This window comes from Cuculus canorus, chromosome 6 (assembly GCF_017976375.1).
Source record: "Cuculus canorus isolate bCucCan1 chromosome 6, bCucCan1.pri, whole genome shotgun sequence".
Taxonomy (NCBI): Eukaryota; Metazoa; Chordata; class Aves; order Cuculiformes; family Cuculidae; genus Cuculus; species Cuculus canorus.
Genome location: NC_071406.1, coordinates 7668730 through 7685976, shown reverse-complemented (window position 1 = coordinate 7685976; position 17247 = coordinate 7668730). Strand labels below are relative to the sequence as shown.

General features: G+C 41.0%; 1 protein-coding gene across 3 annotated transcripts in view; it reads right to left on the bottom strand.

The window, feature by feature from the left end:
* Nucleotides 1–283: 283 nt before the first annotated feature.
* TMEM163 (transmembrane protein 163) overlaps nucleotides 284–17247 on the bottom strand; it is a 106023-nt gene continuing 89059 nt past the window's right edge. For 2 of the 3 annotated variants that reach the window (XM_054069321.1, XM_054069319.1), the window contains 4 exons: nucleotides 9740–9851; nucleotides 5137–5278; nucleotides 3739–3768; nucleotides 284–3705 (listed from right to left, as the gene is read on the bottom strand). In XM_054069321.1, coding sequence (XP_053925296.1) covers nucleotides 3675–3705; nucleotides 3739–3768; nucleotides 5137–5278; nucleotides 9740–9851 — 315 coding nt within the window. In that variant the 3' untranslated portion in view covers nucleotides 284–3674. The other variant, XM_054069320.1, reaches the window with a different exon arrangement.

Genomic DNA, 17247 nt, shown 5'->3' with positions numbered 1-17247 from the left:
GGCATTATTGGCAGTGGGGCACCCTGTGGTACGCTCCCAGCTGTCGTGACACCTAAACCTAGATTTGCCCACACATGAGAGGCTTCTTCTCTGGGACCTTTGCTTCAGGTCCAGTTCTAAAACATCATTTTCAGCAAGGAGCTTCTTTTGAGAGTCCTTTTTTTCCATTGTGGTTGAATGACAACTATTTATGGCTTCCCTGCTACCCCTATGAGTGCAGTGGGGCGGTAGTCTGGCGATTTTCTGATAACAACCCAGGTTCATAAAATCTTGCTTCTAGCTTTAAGTGGAACATTATCATCTCCCATTATTAAAATACACCTCATACCCACCTGGTGTATGTGGGGCAGGGCTTGGGATTCAGGACTGCAGCTGGTGTAATCCTTGACGAGAGGGGCTTTGATATCTTCCTTCTCAGCTGAACAATAGCTAAATTCAAAGCATCTGCTCAGATTCATAACCACTTTCCGGGATTAATTTGCAGTTCTGAGTTTGGCCGGGCTTTAATAAGTGCCAGTTTGCAGTCTTTGTGCTGGCCACTGTTGTTCCTTGTAGGAACGCTGAAGCTTCTTTCCTTGTGCCCTGTGCACAACAAAGGGAAGCTGGCAGTGCTGACAAGTGTCTGTGCCCTGGGATCACCAAGCAAAGCGCGAGGCTGGCTGGTGCCAAGTTTCAGGTGATTAGTCAAAGTGCTTGTGAGCTAATTCAGCTTTTGAAAAGTCCACCCTCGCTTAGCTTAGCTGGAAGCACTCTTTGTTATCTCATAGTCTGAAAAATCAACTGGCACAGACATTCAGTAAAGAAAACTATGACAGAAACTGTTACCTTTGAGGGGTGACTGGCCAGAGCAGCGTGTCCCAGGAGACTGGTGAGCGGTTACTTTCTTTCCTATTGTAAAGTACCACACGAAGTCTCCCTGATGCTATAAGGTTTCATCAGCAGGTATTTGCCTTCATTTCTGAGTATCATTATTTCCTGGTCTTTTTCCTTTTAAGTATCACAAGGATTCCCATTATTTTCTTGTATGTACCTGCTAATATCAGAAATGCTTTGAAGTATCTGTGGTAACTGAAAAGTTCCTGCAATTGCTTTAAATTAATCTGATGATAAGAGAAAAGTACAATTAACTTGTGTAACCACATCTCCTTTTCAAAGGCTACGCAGCTGGAGCCTGTACTTACAAACATCCTCTAAGAGCACGCTGGAATTCCCAAAAGAAATGTTTTGTTTACTTGGTGTTTAACCTTGCTTCGTGCATGCACACATCGGCACAGTCCTGTGCTCCTATTCACCTTCAGCTTTTTAACAGAATTATTTCATGTTCGGCCTGGGTGTGGGTTTCAATGTCCTCTGTATTTTCAGTGGTCTGGGATTCGCGTGTTGCAAAGGTTACAGCAGGAGGCAAGTATCTTGCCACAACCAATTTCACCCTCTTGCTTTCCTTCAGAAGCAGTTGGCACCGGCCTCTGCTACAAAGAGGCTGCTGGAGCGCAGAGCCCTGCAGAGCAACACTTCTAGTTGCTGCCAAGCACCATTCTAATGACCAGCCATGGGACTGGAGAACTAATAAAGCCCCTGGAGAGGTGGAAGAGGGTAAACAGTACTAATAAGACTAACAAAACTGCCTAATACAGCTACATTCAGGCTCTGGCTCTGGGATTCTGAGGATCTTCAGGATGCTTGACAAAAGGTAGTTAAGCCATGGGGAAATCTCTGTTCCACAGCTCACTTCGTGGAATTAAGTTTGAGAAGAAATACAAAGGGAAAATACCAGGACTAAGCAAAACCATAACAAATTAGGAAGCTGCGTAGGAAGAAAAGGGGTTGGGGTGGTACTTGATATTTTAAAATCCACCTGTGATGAGGACAGTGACGACTTCTATACTTTACAGTCTTTCTGGAGTCCTTGCTGAATGCATTTATGAAACACCTCCTTTATCTTGTCAGGCATTGTACTTACTTTTATCTTACTGCTGAGTGACATGTGATGGCTCTAACATCGTCCTGTGACAGGAAGGCACAAGCAGCATCAGCACTGACACCAACATTATCAAGTTTGCATACAACTATCTATACAAATTTTCTAGTTGATCCAAAATACTTCAAGAAGCTGTAGCAGCAGAACAAAATTAATTTTGCCATAAAGAATTTTCTGTTTCAAGCAGATCTAAGCATCATCTTTCCAATATTGTGCACCTCGTATAGTCACTGTCGGGACAGTGAAACCACTGGGTGGTCTCTTCCTACACATCTCATTTGGAGTCAGCTTTTACTAAAGATCCTTAATGATCTGGCTGAGAACTTGCTAAGTGGCATACAGTGGGAAATATGATTTTAGCATCAAAAGGCACCAGTATAAAATATCAGTGTTCCCACTGAACAGACTCATTGTAATGTACTCTAGTTTATGTAGCTATTGTCCCATCACTAGAAATGCCCTTTCCTAGCTGCTTGGCTACTTACCACAGTCCTATTTCAAACTCTGCAAGGCACTGTCTTATTTTTGTTTTATCCACCTGTATAAACAGAAGCAACAATACTGGTCTATGCTGTGAAAACCAGCCTGGAACATTTAAAATAAAGAGAAAATGGATATAGCCAGAGAATCCAGTTTAATAGGCTGCTATACAGGAAGACTTTGTTCTATGATACATTCTGGAAATAGTTTTTAAATGTTACTTACAGATACTGTATAAAATAGATACCAGTTTTATTGATTATACATCAAGATTCTTTGATAATTTAACCTCCTATCAAGTAATAGATGTGTGATGGAAGGTGAGCAACACTTTACGGGACAATCTAAATCTAATAAATAGATCTGTATCTCACCACCAGATTGAGCCACTGCTGTGCCGTCGTCAGACTACAGAGCAACCACACAGTCACACACGCTGGTACATCTGCATACAATATAACAGAAGACGAGAATCCCATTCTTTAAGCAGCTCCTCTTCCTTGCACGACTCTTTGGCTTTGGTCTGTACAGTAATACTGTGTGTGCTTGATTGGTCCATGCAAAGCTATGAACGGTGTCTTGGTAAGAAAAAAAAAATAGAATTTAAATTGAAGAGGTATCATTTCAGTTAATTTAGGATTAAACTGAAGCATCCCTCTGATCACAGAAAGGTCTGTGCCTGCTCTTTCTGTGTGTCTATTTGAATGGGGAGGGGGGTTGGAAGTAGCTACCGAAGTGTTTGAAGCAACACAGCTCTTGGTGTCCAGACTCTACACAGGATACTCTGTCAGCCGAAGAGGTTAGCAAGGGTTGGACTTCTGCTACAGCACGCGTTTGGGAAAATACAGGCCAGAGGAAAAATAAGAAAACAAGATCCGAACCCGGCACTTCTTTACCCACAGGCTTATCACACCATTAAGAACACTTTCACTCTGCAATATACAACATGGCAGCTGGGTGAAAACTGCAAACTGCAGGCTTTCTATCGTCACACGAATCAATAGCATACTGGAAAAAAAAAATGCTGCTGTCGCGCTGAATTGCAAGCAGGGTGCACATATGCCAGTTTTACAGAGAGATTTCCCATTAAAACAAACTCCAACAAAAACAGACCACGGGAAACAAACTGCATATTTAGTAAAATACCATTGGCACCACTTGCCAAAACGTACGATGCTGTAGTTTTACAGTCCTTACAGAGGAGAGGGCGGCACCTTCACTCAAACATTTCATAGTGGCGCGTTTGCCTTCACTCAAACATTTCATAGTGGCGCGTTTGCCTCACGCGGGGTACCATGTCAATAAGCAACCTGCAGAGGAAAGGACAAGAGCGTGGGTATAGAGACACAGCAGAGCCCCCAAACCGGGGTGTTCCATGTGCTTATTGATTTATTTTATAAACAAAACCAAACTCAGATGTAGTAACAGCCTTATCTTGCCTTCTCCTAATCAGCATTAACTCCTCCCCATGATCAATCCTGCCCAAAAGGCCTGCCCAAAAGTAAAACAAACTGTATGGTGAGAGGCTCTCCTTTAGAGACTTTGAATGCATGGCAGAAGTCCCTTTTGGGGGGAGAAGCCATGAAGGGATGAGTGGAAAAGGGACTGTTGCATCAACCTGTCTCACTCCAGGCTGCTGGAAGAAGGTATCTTATGGTAGAAAAGATTTGCAGTAGCATCACAATCAGGTAGTTGCCAAAACAAATTTCATTTTATACTTCATTAGGCTTCACCGCGTCCTGGTGTCACAAAGGCTGAGTGCACAGTCGAGCAGACTGACGGCACGTTTGCAGCATGAGTTCCAGTGGCTGTACAGACCATTTCTGATGCTGCTTGGTATGTTTAAAGAAATACTTTTGTATGGATTTGCCTCTGTGGTTTTCCAGGACAGCTGGTTTTACAATGGAAAGAGTGACCACAGTGATTTTTCCAAGAATGGTATTCCTCATTAAAATGTTAATTTAATTTTCCAGTTTTAAAAAAGAAAAAAAAAGCCACACAGCTTCCAGATTGCTACAGTCTGGCCAAGGTCTGCTTCTGAACAGGCACTACTCCAATTAAATAAGATGCTACATATCCTCCTTTCTCTTATGATTCCAGATTCCATGTAGCCACAGGAAATCATAGCAACAATGAAGTGGGTAGCAGAGCTTCATTTGATTTTATTCTATTTCTGATGTCAGGAATCAAGAAAGTATCTTAAAATTCAATAAAAACAGCATTTGAAACACAACTCGCTAACCTTCCAGGAAGGTTTTCACAATTTCCAGGATGGAAATCACCATGAAGGTCACTCTTTAAATTTGGGCACCTTACCTTTAACGTAGACTTTCTCTGGAGAAAAACCACTGCTTAGAAATGTACCATAAAAGCAGCACAGAGTCATTTTTATTAGAGATTTGTGATAATTTTTCAACTACTTCACAGCTTGTATTTCCAAATTCAGGTATTCAAAACTTTTCTAAAAAGTATTCTAATTTCTTTTTATGTCCCAGGTTCTTTCCAACTGACACGAGACACACAATCTTTTACCCCTTTCCACACACTCTGCTTCAGTATTGGCATCTAGATTAATAAATTCCAGGGACTGATTTTACTGGAGTTGTATAAGCCTTTAAGAGCTATGGCTTATTACTTCGCTGTACACACTGAAATACCTGCTAGCAGGAGATACTCACTTGATTCCATAGGCAAATATTGTAAGTCCAATTAAAACTCCTATACTGCCATCCAGATACCAGACAGAAGAATTGTGTTTAAAAACTTCTGCACTAAGAAGGATGGAAAATCCCATTATTCCACCTACAAGAGAGTTGAAACCTAGAAAGGGGGAAAAAATAATTAAAGAAAGATCCAGATCTCAAGGAATTTGCTTTAACCATCGTGTAGGGAGGCAAGGTGTTATTATACCAGTACCACCAGACAGGAGACAGACCCCTGGCAGCCGTGACACAGCGGCGCCTACGCACTCCTGCACTGTGCAAAGGAGAGAGCGGTGCAATTTGTTCACATGCAACTAGCCAGAGGTCAATCAAATGCAGAATACCTGGTGTCTGACCAGCGTTTAAGCATTGTCACTTGTCCCGACTGATAGAAATAACTCCACAATTATTTCCCAGTACTGTGTGTCTTGATTTGGTCAATCCTGATTTTTCCATCCTTTGTTTAGTTCCAAATCCTAATCTTAGCTGCTGTTTGGTTCATATGGCTTTTACCTCTTGATGCTTATTTTCCAAATTGCAATATTCCTTCAAACTGCTGGACCCATGGCATGTTGCCTCTGACAGTCAAGCACTTCTCTCTCTGTAGCTTATTGTCAGGAATGAAGTATCTTTTTGCTGTAAGAGCAGCCAGCTGGCTGCAGCCCTGAGTACAACGGCTGCATCCCAGTTATCTTCCAAGAACCTCTTCCTAATTCACGTACATTTGCTGCATGTGCTAATATTCCCGATTAGAACTTCCAAGGCCACTTTGTAAGGTACCCAAAGGCTCTCACTTTCTCTAAAAATCAGCAAGTGGGACTCCAGGAGCCCCAGCAGCTCAGGAAAAGGAAAATGGTTTTGCCCAGTAACATTTCAGACACCTTCTCGTGTAGCTTTTTACCCCATTCCATGTATTTATTTACATGGATTTGGAATATAGCTTAAACCTGCATAGACCGCTGAATGCATTAGGAAAAAACATACAGGACAAGCCTAGGAATATTTTCCATTTATGCCTTAGACAGATCCTACCTATTATTCACAATTTTTATGAACACCCTTTTAGATGTCTTTCCTTTTTTAACTCTTTGTCTCCAAATTGTCCCTTCAAATTTTTCCCACAGCATTTAATTAATGCCATTTTCCCTTCAACTCTTGTTTGATTGGTTATTGTTTAGGATTTTTTAAGTGAACGCTCATATTAATTTTTTCCCCCCAAATTCCCTTTTTCTGAATCTTTTTGTCTCGATAACCCAGAAGGCAGCACTGTTGTTCTGCGAAAAAAAAAGTCATTGATGATGCATTCATTTGGTAGATACATGTAATATTTACCTAGCTGGCAAATGAAAAATCAAACTCGAAATATTCTGTATTGCTTGGTGGTCAGCTGCTTCTTACAGCACTTTGCCAGTGTTTTTTTTCCAGTTCTGCATGACTGCTAACAATTCCATACATGATACTTATTCCCAAACGTCTCCTCTGATCCAGACCTCTCACAGCCAGTCCTTACCTAAATTACATTAAGCCTTTCTGAAAGATGTAGCTAAAAATTGACCTTTCTTAGGTGTACCTGTAGCTGAAATACTTGTATAAACCATCAACACCGTGATAAAGATTCAGCAGATCCCTGTCAGGAGGTACTTCAATGCAAAGGAAACCCTGGCAGAGAAGAACATGTTACATCGCAAGTCTGCGGCAGAATGGGGCACACAAAGGCGTTGGGCTTCAAGCCCTGCAAAGAAAAAGGGAGCTGGGTTTTTTGGAGGGCTGTGACAGTGCTTTCTGCAGTTGGTATCACAGGCACTGCATGTCAGTTCTTGATTATTGGATCAATTATACCAGGAATGTTAAACTACTACAGGCACAGTTACTCTGTCATCACTCTAGTCTAGAAGAATCCTGACCCTCTTTTATCCCAGGCAATGTAATTTATACTGCTAATGCACATATACGTATAGTGTGTATAAAGAATATTAAGTATAAAGAATATTAAGTATAACTTAATTAACTATACATTTAAAGCAGTGTCCCCTGCTCCATCTTCAGTCAGAACTCAGCAACACGATATGAAAAGGCAGGAATAATACATTTTCTTGCCCTTATTGGCTGATGGTTCCAAATGATCTAAAAGCTGCTTCCAAAGGAAATTGTCTTTTCTTCCTGACTGTCATCCAGTCAAACTTTTCTTTGCTGGTGTGGCAGGAAATCATGTAACAGCTGCAGATATTCATCCATACACTCTGTTCTGAGCGTTAGGCTGGCACAGGAAAAAACAGGTGGCTAAACCTGAGAAGGAAACAGGTATCTAAAAACTTACAGGGAAGTTGGCTGACATCTCCTGACATGTATCTACATTTGTCCTCCAAGCTGTTACAAAATTCAAGATAGGAAATGTCTGCTTCCATTATCCAAAAGGCCATGAGCTTTTGCTAAAAACAAATTGTACAAATAACATTTTGCCTTTCTAGAATTCATACCTTTAGGCTTTACAGAGATATTGTTGTCATGCTCTGCCGTAAAACAAAATCATCATTTAAAAAATCATTAGTAGAGATTGATAGACATAAGAGAGAATTTGCTGTTTTGAAAATTAAACCTATTTTTCAGGAAGAAAAATGTATGGTTTCGTTACTCTAAGCAGTTTGTTGGTCTGCGGCCAGAGACTGCAGGAGGTAAATTAGTAGGAAACAGAAAAACCCATGAAAAGATATGCAAGGGAATGCTGAATCTGTCTCAGCTGCTGAATCACATTGTCTCCTCCCAATTGTTAATAAATCAAGTATATATGTAAATATATCTTGTGAAAGAAGATATTTAACCACACACAGTTAAGATCAGCCTCCTACATTTGCTAAAGTAGTCGTGAAGGAGAGAAAAGAGAGATAAAACTCAGACCGAGGTAATTGTATACTTTATTCCCTAAATTTTTTAACCAAAGAATGAGCCATCTCCAGCTTAGTAGCAATATAATTAGCACAAGGATGTAATTATGGGGGAAGATATTTTCGTGTCAGACAGGAGACTGATTCAGAGCTCGAGTTATTGAAGAGTTTTTCAGCCAATGTTTTGTCTGAAAAAAAAAAAACTGCTCTATTTTAAAAACAAACTGCATTTTTTAAAAAGGAGGGTTAATAATTTGCCTGCCTAGATGCCATTCTGAAACAGCCACATGTCCCACTTACACCTTGACAGATTCACTGCTCTGTAGCTCCCAGGACCCTTTCTAGAATCCTTTTAACAGGTCGGGGTTCCTTTTTGTTTCATATGTCTAGGGTGGCAGAGTCCATCGTAAAGAATAAGTTCACTGGATAGTGTGGTCTGTTGGGAGAGAATCACAAATGCAGGGAGGCAGTAGCTGAGCCTTAAGTAGCTGAGTTGTAACCCCCACACTGCTATTTTGATGCCTTTTTCACTTATTTTGTACTTAAAATAAATAAATGCTTACGAAGTATTCACAGAAGTGGGATGGCATAAAACATACATATTCATAATCTAGTAACGCCTGATCTGGTGGGATGTGTCTCTGCCCATGGCAGAGGGGTTGGAACTAGATGATCTTTGAGGTCCCTGCCAACCCAAACTATTCTATGATTCTTTGATTTTATGGTAATATGTGCTACCAGACATCACCAAAAAATTTTTGAGCATGTTTAAATTACTTAAAATAAAGCAATTGTATCCCTATAGTAAGCCAAAAATTGAATTTCTTTAAAGTGAAATCTTTAGCAGAGAAAAATAACTTATGTGCCACAACCCATGAATCATTCACACCTTACCGTGCATGCTTACAGGCATTAAATTGTCCTGTGCTTGCAGATAAAATCTGGTAGGGGGTTGTGGGGTGCTGTGGTGATGCTCCACCGTCACCGTGGCCTCACCTGTTTGCAGAGCAGATCCCAGGGGCTTTGTGAAGATGCACAAGTTTGAGCCTTGTCCATAAGAGGCTCACCTGAACCTACCTTTAAAACATGCCTTTACAAACACCTGAGCCAACACGGTAGTGGCAGTGAGGTCTTCTAAGGACACAGCACCTTGTGTTTGGCAGGGCCAGAGGAGCGTAGTCAAGTGGGCAGGCAAAGGTTTGGCTCACACTCATGATGCTTCAGCAGCTCTACTGAGCGAGAAGCAGTGGCAAATGACATCTACAGGGGTTTGTATGAATGGTGGCTGTGATTCCTGCTCCAGGCAGGCAGGCGTTGTCTGCAACAAGCTTGCAGCTTTTCAACTGCAGGGATAAACTTGTTTACCAGGGATAGGCAGTGAGGACAGAGGTGACTTAATGAAACCTACGTAAATTGGTGTCATAGCCCTGCTCTGAAGTCTAACTGACTAATACACACCTAATTTACCTCTGACTCACTATTATTGCTTACATTAACTGTTCGACTTCCTCCAGACAAACCTCAGCTGAAGTGTCTATGCTGAGTTTGGGTTTTGTTTTTTTTCTTTCTGTCTCCCAGTGGCCTTCTCATTTCAGTGCTTTCACAGTTTCCAGCGTGTGAGGGTGACTCATATCCTTTCTGTCTACAACATTCCCTGGAAGAGTTAATAAATGAAGCAGGATCAACTTCACACTCACCATCGGTTATCAGCGCTCTGCTTGTAAGGACCTTTCCCAGCATAAATTTGATTACTGCCAAGACAGTGCAAAGGATTCCACTTAAAACGGAGACACTATACAGAAAATCATCCTGAAAGAAAAGATGTCAGATATTAGTTTGTCTTCTGGCCATGCCCCAGATATTAAATGACAAACAGACCTAGTTATTATGCAATTATTTGGGCCAGCATACCACCTGAGAAAAAGATATTCTGAGTTATTAATTCCACAACAGCTGGTGCTCATTTTGCTTATATTGCTGTCTGTAATTGCTTTTGCAAACATAATTAATGACAGGTCCAACCAACAAGTTCTGAATTAACCCAAACTCCTCAGAATCAGGAGGTTATGTACCTGCAGGGCTGACTGCAGAGCGCTTGGTCTTTTAGTGTCTAATATAATCAGTAACAACGTCACCACACGCAGAATAAAGACCTGAGAGTAGAATCCCACTGACTGTCCCTTTGTTGATGTTTTGTGCGAGAAATAACCGTTTAATATTGTTTCTGCACTTGCTTTGGTTTTGTTTGGTTTCCTTTTTCCTAAGGTAAAGCCTGGTCCAAGCTATAAAGCCATAAGGCTTTTGATACTCATGTGCAGAGTCAGGTTTGGCTCTCATAGGAAAGAAATTTTCCATTTTTTCATTTCACAGCTACAGAAATACCCACATTGCTTAATTTGAATGTGTAACAGAGGCTCACAGGCTCCACAGAAAGCTGTGCGTCTATGTAGAGCAAGTAAGAGTAATTACTGTTCAACACACATTTTGCTAAATCTCATCTAGAGGCACCTACCTCTTTCTGCTGACTCTTTTGTGTTCAGAGGAAACACTCCTGGGCACTGAAACACTGGCACTGGAATAAAAAATGTGTAAAGGGAGTCCCTGTGCCTTCTTCCCCCAGAGGTACATCAGCTCATGGTCTACAGAGACACTAAAGCAAGCTCTTGGCGTGATTGCCTGCCAGCTAACCACGGAGCTTGGAAACAGATTAATTTATTGCTCTTAACAGAAGCTTTAATTTAAGCTGTTGTAACATCAGTTCAAATGAAGAAAATAGCAAGAATATATATATTTATTTCTTTATCTGCAGGTCTAAGTGGGCCAGTGCCATTGGGACCTTGTTACTGATTAAAACACTCTGGCAAAAATCCCCATTGATAGTAAACATTGTCATGATGATTCATCATCAGCTCCATCCATTTTCATTATTTTAGCAGCAATTCAAAACTCAAAGAAATAAAAAAAAATGGTTTTGAAAGCTGCTTAGGAAGATACAGGGAATTAGATTACTGGTATAATGCACTCACATCCCTAAATAAATCATCCAATATAGTTTTATACCATTTTTTATGTCATATAATTTTCAAAGTCTACTTCATTCGCTGTCAGTCATTCTCTCATCCTCTCTCTCCTCCTGGTACAATATTGATTATTAAGACAAAATGTACTGAGGGAAAGAGAGTAAAATAGAAGCAGTGAGAACACAGAACTCAAGCACTGGGTAAAGGTAAGAAAAAAAAAGCATTTGTAAAATTATTCTAACTAAATAACTAGAAAATACCCAGGCAATTTTGAATGGTAGGCAAGGACTGAGGAAGGACTGGGAATATTTGCTTGCTGACAGCCGAACAAGAGAAGCTGGGAGCATTCAGATCTGAAATAACAACAACCCTCAAAAAGTCTGGATAAGCTTTGCAAAAATCACTCGAAATCTGAGATCCTTGTCAAATTCATGTATCTAAATTGTGTGCATCTTTCTCAAAAATGTATATTAACTACGCCCAAAGACTTAACTTTGATAGTCTGTCAAATTCGGATTGGTCTTGAGATTTTATCTAATCTCATCTAATAAAATATTAGATATTTTACGTAATATTTAACACACCGTATATGTGTAAGACTTTGGAATAATCTGAAGCAGAACTACATTCTCCATCAACCTAGTCATCTCTATCCCAACCTGCCAAATCAGCATTCAGAGTGCCATTCCCACACTATTGTATGGAATGGGAGCTTCCCATAGATGAGTGAATTTGTTTTTTCCTTTAATCATCAGTAAACGTGGCAAGCAAACTTGCTCTTGGTGCTCTCACGGGCATGAAGGCTCCTCACTCACTAAATGATGAGCGAGGAAAGGATGAGAAGAGCAATGCAAAGGGATGTGCTCTCAGCCGAGCGAAGGACAGTGGCTGCCCCAGCTTTCCACAGGCACCAAGTGTTGGGTGAATGCTCAACAGAGGAATCGACAGTTCAACACTGTTTCTCTTGCATCTCACTTGCCAATGCTCAATGACTATTTCACCATCACCCCACAGACTCTCCAAAATCTTACTGACGGTTCCCAGGCATCCCTACCTCTTGCCTTTGTCTTACCCTTCAGCAAAGGACAAGCTTTGTCATTAACACAGAACTGAACAATCTAGACCCAGTGGAGGTGACATCATAAGTTGTTTTGCTATCAAAAGCTATTTTACCATCAGCCTTAGGCTGACAAAATGCAGTTTTCCTGCTCACATGAGCTATGAGGGGATGGACCTGCAAACAGTAGCAAATTCACAGTTTGGAAAAAAAATATGAATCCCAGTATTAGAGATTTCAAAAATTATTGATACAGATGCTCAAAACACATTATTTCACAATTTTTAAAATGTTACGTTTCATTCCCTGTGCCAAAGTGCAAGATTTCATCCTGTGCATGGCACGAGATTTTCAGCTGATTTGTTTTTCTCGTCATGGCACACACTATAGATTTTGGGTGTGAATTCAGATTTTTTTTCCTGCGTGTGTCACGAAACTCATGGTATATAGAAATGCATCTTGCCCCTTGTTCTGCCTATATTAGCTAGAATCCAAGAGTGACTTAAATGTGATACAAATTTCTGAATCAACTGATAAATTGAATTAATGAGCAGGCTTTTTATAAGGGATTCGGGAACTTGAAAGCCTTCATCATAAGTTTGGGGTTTTTTTTTTAATTGAATGGTAGAAGACAAAGTCATGCTGTTGCTAAAACTAATCCAATAACCACTTATAAGGCAGAAGTCGTCCTGACAACTCAGAACTCCCTTGTTATCACAGGGAAGAAATTAAACCTCCTGCTCTTAATGCAACACCTCAGCAGCTTCTGGCTCTAGACTGTGCCGAACAGGTTTGTAGAAGATGTTATTCCTTTCTTTCATCTCTCAAGCTGCAGATCTCTGTAGTACCACCGCGGGGAGGCGACAGATGCCGCAGAAACTCAGCACACACTGCATGAAGGCAAAATCGAAAACGAAAAAAAAAAAAAAAATCTTTTAAATTCACTTTCCTCCGTACTTTGTTCCACTTTCTAGGTGTCCAGGCACCCAAGAGCTGGAATAAGATGACCAAGGGTAATTGCTACTAGCAAGAAGGTTTTGCAGATGTTAAGAGATCAGCCCAAAATGGGGAGTGATGCCCTGCAACGCGCGGTCAGATTGAGGCAGTGACAGGAGAGAAACGGCTCAAACCCCTGTCTTGGTGCTGCTTTGCTGCTATGATCAGAAGCTGGAACTGGTTTAGGATGGTGGGATCCAACAGATTCCCTGAGGGAGGGCTGCTGTGAGCTAAGCACAGCTGTGGTCTCCAAAGAGTTAAACAAGTCATACCGCGGCTGCGAAATGATTCCCATTAAACTAACTCATCCTTTGGAGAAATGAAGAAAAGAGAAGCCATAATGGAGATCTAAATTAATAAAATAAGCCTGGCCATCTGGCACCGTCTCCCTCCGGATCTTCCTGCAGCCCTGCCCTCTCTGTACCCCTGCCTTCCCATCTGACAGTCATTAAGAGCACGAAACCCATCCAGCCAGGCTCACTGTACACATCCTCGGTGTTACTTTAATTAAAGCAGCAGCAAATTGTGACAGATGATAAAAATCTAAATTCTGATCATTTCCATATGATAAAGGCTTCTCAGTGTGGTAAATAAAGCTCTTTCCTTTTCATTTCTTTTCATCATATTCCCTCATTACTACTACACTGTATATGAGGCATCAATTAAAGGGCACATATCTTGTAGATGGCTTCATGTATAAAACAGCATTGTACATAAAGCGAGGTGCCCATCCTGGACTCTACCAGCTGCAAGATTTATTTTATGCAAAATTCTATGCCATGATAGTTTCCCAAGAGAAAGCTTTCTTAGGATGCTCTTTTCTTCAATCCTAGGAAAGGAACAATAACAATCAGCAGGCAGCTTTCCTACACTATACCCAAACCCATTGTCCCCACCAGTGCAGCTGACAAAGAGGGGTCTGCAAAAATGTGACAACATTTCTGTCACCACTTTCAAAGATTTCACTAAAAGCAGCAGTAACCTTAAGGCTTAAGGCAAATTTGTTGATTATAATGTTGTGACTTTGATCTATTTCTGAATCTGTTGTAGAAACTAAAAAAAAGCCGCAAGGAATGCTTCAGCGCCAGGCTTGTTAGGTAGAGATATTTTAACCCAACTCCCAGCCTAGTCACTAAACCCAAGCTCATTTGTGCTCCTAATCTTTTCCTAGAATGCATCTCTCTAATTCTGACCCTAAAACATTGCCATGATTTCATATATTATTTACATCAGTTCCCTTCCAGCCCCTCTCCTTTAATCACAGCCCTTCCATTTCTACTTTTGGGATACAAAAATGTTCTCATTTTACCTGAAGTTCAGTCTGCATGGGAGATATTCAGTGGTATGGGAGGAAGAAGGCATGTTCAGTGCCCCTCCTCAGTGGTCATAACATACAATATTACGATTAAAAACTACGTACAATCCTCCTCTCTGGCCCTCCTTGGCAGCTCATTCTAGTGTGACCTCAAAATAAGCTTCTCCTGCCCCTCAACAATTGCAGGTTTCTTTCTGCTCTTCTGCCGTCTCCTCAGCTTCCTCTGTGAACCAGCCAGAGGCTGAACCACCTCTCCACTCCCCTAGGAGCTGGGAATTACTGGTACCATCTTTATCAGGCCACTTTTCTCCCTCACAGAGAAGCCGATATCTCTTGGTGTTGCACGTCTTCTCTTGCTGAGCTCCCCTCATCTTGGCAGAGAAGGTAGGGACACATTTCTGGAACACTAGTGGTGCTGTTGGCAGAAGCACTGTCCTGGCTAGCCCTAACTGAACAGAGTTCATGTTGTTAAATATTCATTTTGCCCATCTCTGCTACTCGCCATCTGTCTCACAGGTCCTGCCAATGACCCTTCTTCAGTCCAGGTGACTGGTCACCATCCTCTGCAGTGCCTGTCAGGTCATGCTGCCACCTCGCTCCCCATCCCCACTCGCTTTCCACTGCCTCCTGCCCCTCCAGGTCCCTCAGAAGCTCTCACCTCATCTGAGATCACCGAAAGTCACTCTGCACAGCACGTTACTTAACCAAAAAGGACTGGTTCCCCTCTGCCCCGATTCCCCCAGAAGGATTCTATTTATATAGACAGTAACAGAGATGTTTCTAATATAAACACTTAAAAAACATTTTAAAAAAAGAAAAAAAAAGGTCCAAACCTCTACCATACCTTCTCTGAAGTAATAAATAGTTTATGTAATCAGTCTAGAAGGAGCTGCTGGGAAGCCGGAGGGTCTCTCTCACCAGCTAACTTCAAAAGGGACAAGAGTTTTAATTGCACTTTGCTGTCAGAAAACAAACCTACAGCCCAGTGTCTGACTCAAGCAGGAGACTGTCTCTTCACATGGAGATATAAAGATCTATTATTAGTATAAAAGAAAATCCTATGAATGTTTAAACTCGTACCTTGGGTGCTGAAGTGCTGTGACAAAGCAATTGCACAGCGCAGAACACTTCTTCAAGAAACAGATGACAAAGACTGGCTGTGCCGAATGCTGCAGCAGGGCCACCAGGGTCGGGAATCATGGGGCTATGGACTCCAGGGAACTATCTTAGGTGACCTTAGGGCTCTTGGAAAGGCTCTGTTCTAAAACTCTGAGATCACTTGTGCTGTCCATTTTCCTAGAATTCATTTACATTGTTTTAGCATCAAACAGCTATAAAACATCGTTTAAAATGGTATTTGTCCACCTCAGAAGTGTCTCCCCAGTGACACTGCCATTTCTCCAACTCGTAGGGGACTGCAATACATTTCACCCATCCTATCAAGCAGCGAGCAGTTGCCAACTTTTCTTTCTTATCGCCATGTGGTGCAGTCTGAAAACAAGACTTGCCACCAATAACTTGAACCAAGAGTGAAGTGTAGTTGGTATGGTTTTCCTAACCCTGGCTTACCAACTAGCTCAAGCATCCACAACATTTGTCCACAACATTCATCCACAACCCTGTAAGAAGCACAAGTGTCTTAGGATTAAATCAATCGTTTAAGGCAAACACCCAAATCTATGTAATAGGTAAAAATTACAATACAGGATGCTAAGGTATAATCAATGTATATGGTACTTTGATTTGAACTGGATGATCCTTAAGGTCCCTTCCAGCACAAACCATGATTCTATGGTAAGCAATAAATTATTTATATATATGAGACCAGAAACGTATAGGGAAGTATGTAAAAGGCCATATATTATGTGTACATAATCACACGAATTATTTGCTATATTTCTATTGACCTATAATTCAACTGTTGACATTGTAAAATATATTTATGATATATTTATTATGAACTATTGAACTATTAAATCAATTAGAATTCATAAAACTGCACTGTGCCACCCATAGCTTCCCACTTCAGCTGTGATCAATACCATATGATAGAATTACATGCGGCCTAATCTTTCCAGTGATTTCATCTGTAAAAGCATGGGAGGTGCCACATCAGATGTGCTGCACGTCTTTTGTACACAAACCGATTACATTTTTCCTTCTTTGTTCTGCAAGAAATGTCAGAAATATGGCATGAAGCTTGCTTAACTCTCACAAAAAAAACAGTGTCCTTTGCCATACTAATGAGGACAAATGCCAAACTGCATTGACATTACATGTGTTATACTATTACCTAGGGAAATGCAAGCAGTAACAAAATAGTAAATGGATATTGATTTACAACCCCAGGTGAAATTAAAATGGTCATTTTCAGTGTGATTGGGCTCTTTTAGCCCCCTTTATAAACAAGAAAAGGTTTGCAAATTCTTTGTAGCAACATTCAAAACAAAATACACCATGTACTCTTAAATTATATTTATACCATCCAAGAATATTCAGTAATGGACATGAAGAAGGTAAAGGGGGAATCGAAAGAGGATTTTTCTTGGGGAGATGGCAAGAATTAACATTAGCAAACGCAAAACAATGCTCAAAACCTAGGCTTAATTTGAGCATCAAAGTCTATTCTCGATTAACAAAACATCTCTCTGTTAAGAAAACATCAAAAATATCGCTAAGATCTACACAGAAAGCCAAGCATGAAGTCACCAACCACATGCGATATTGCTTCCCCTCCTCGTTTGTAATGAAACGTCTGCATACCAAATCCTCAGGGTCAGTGCTGGCTGTGCATGTAGCTCACTGAAACATCAATAA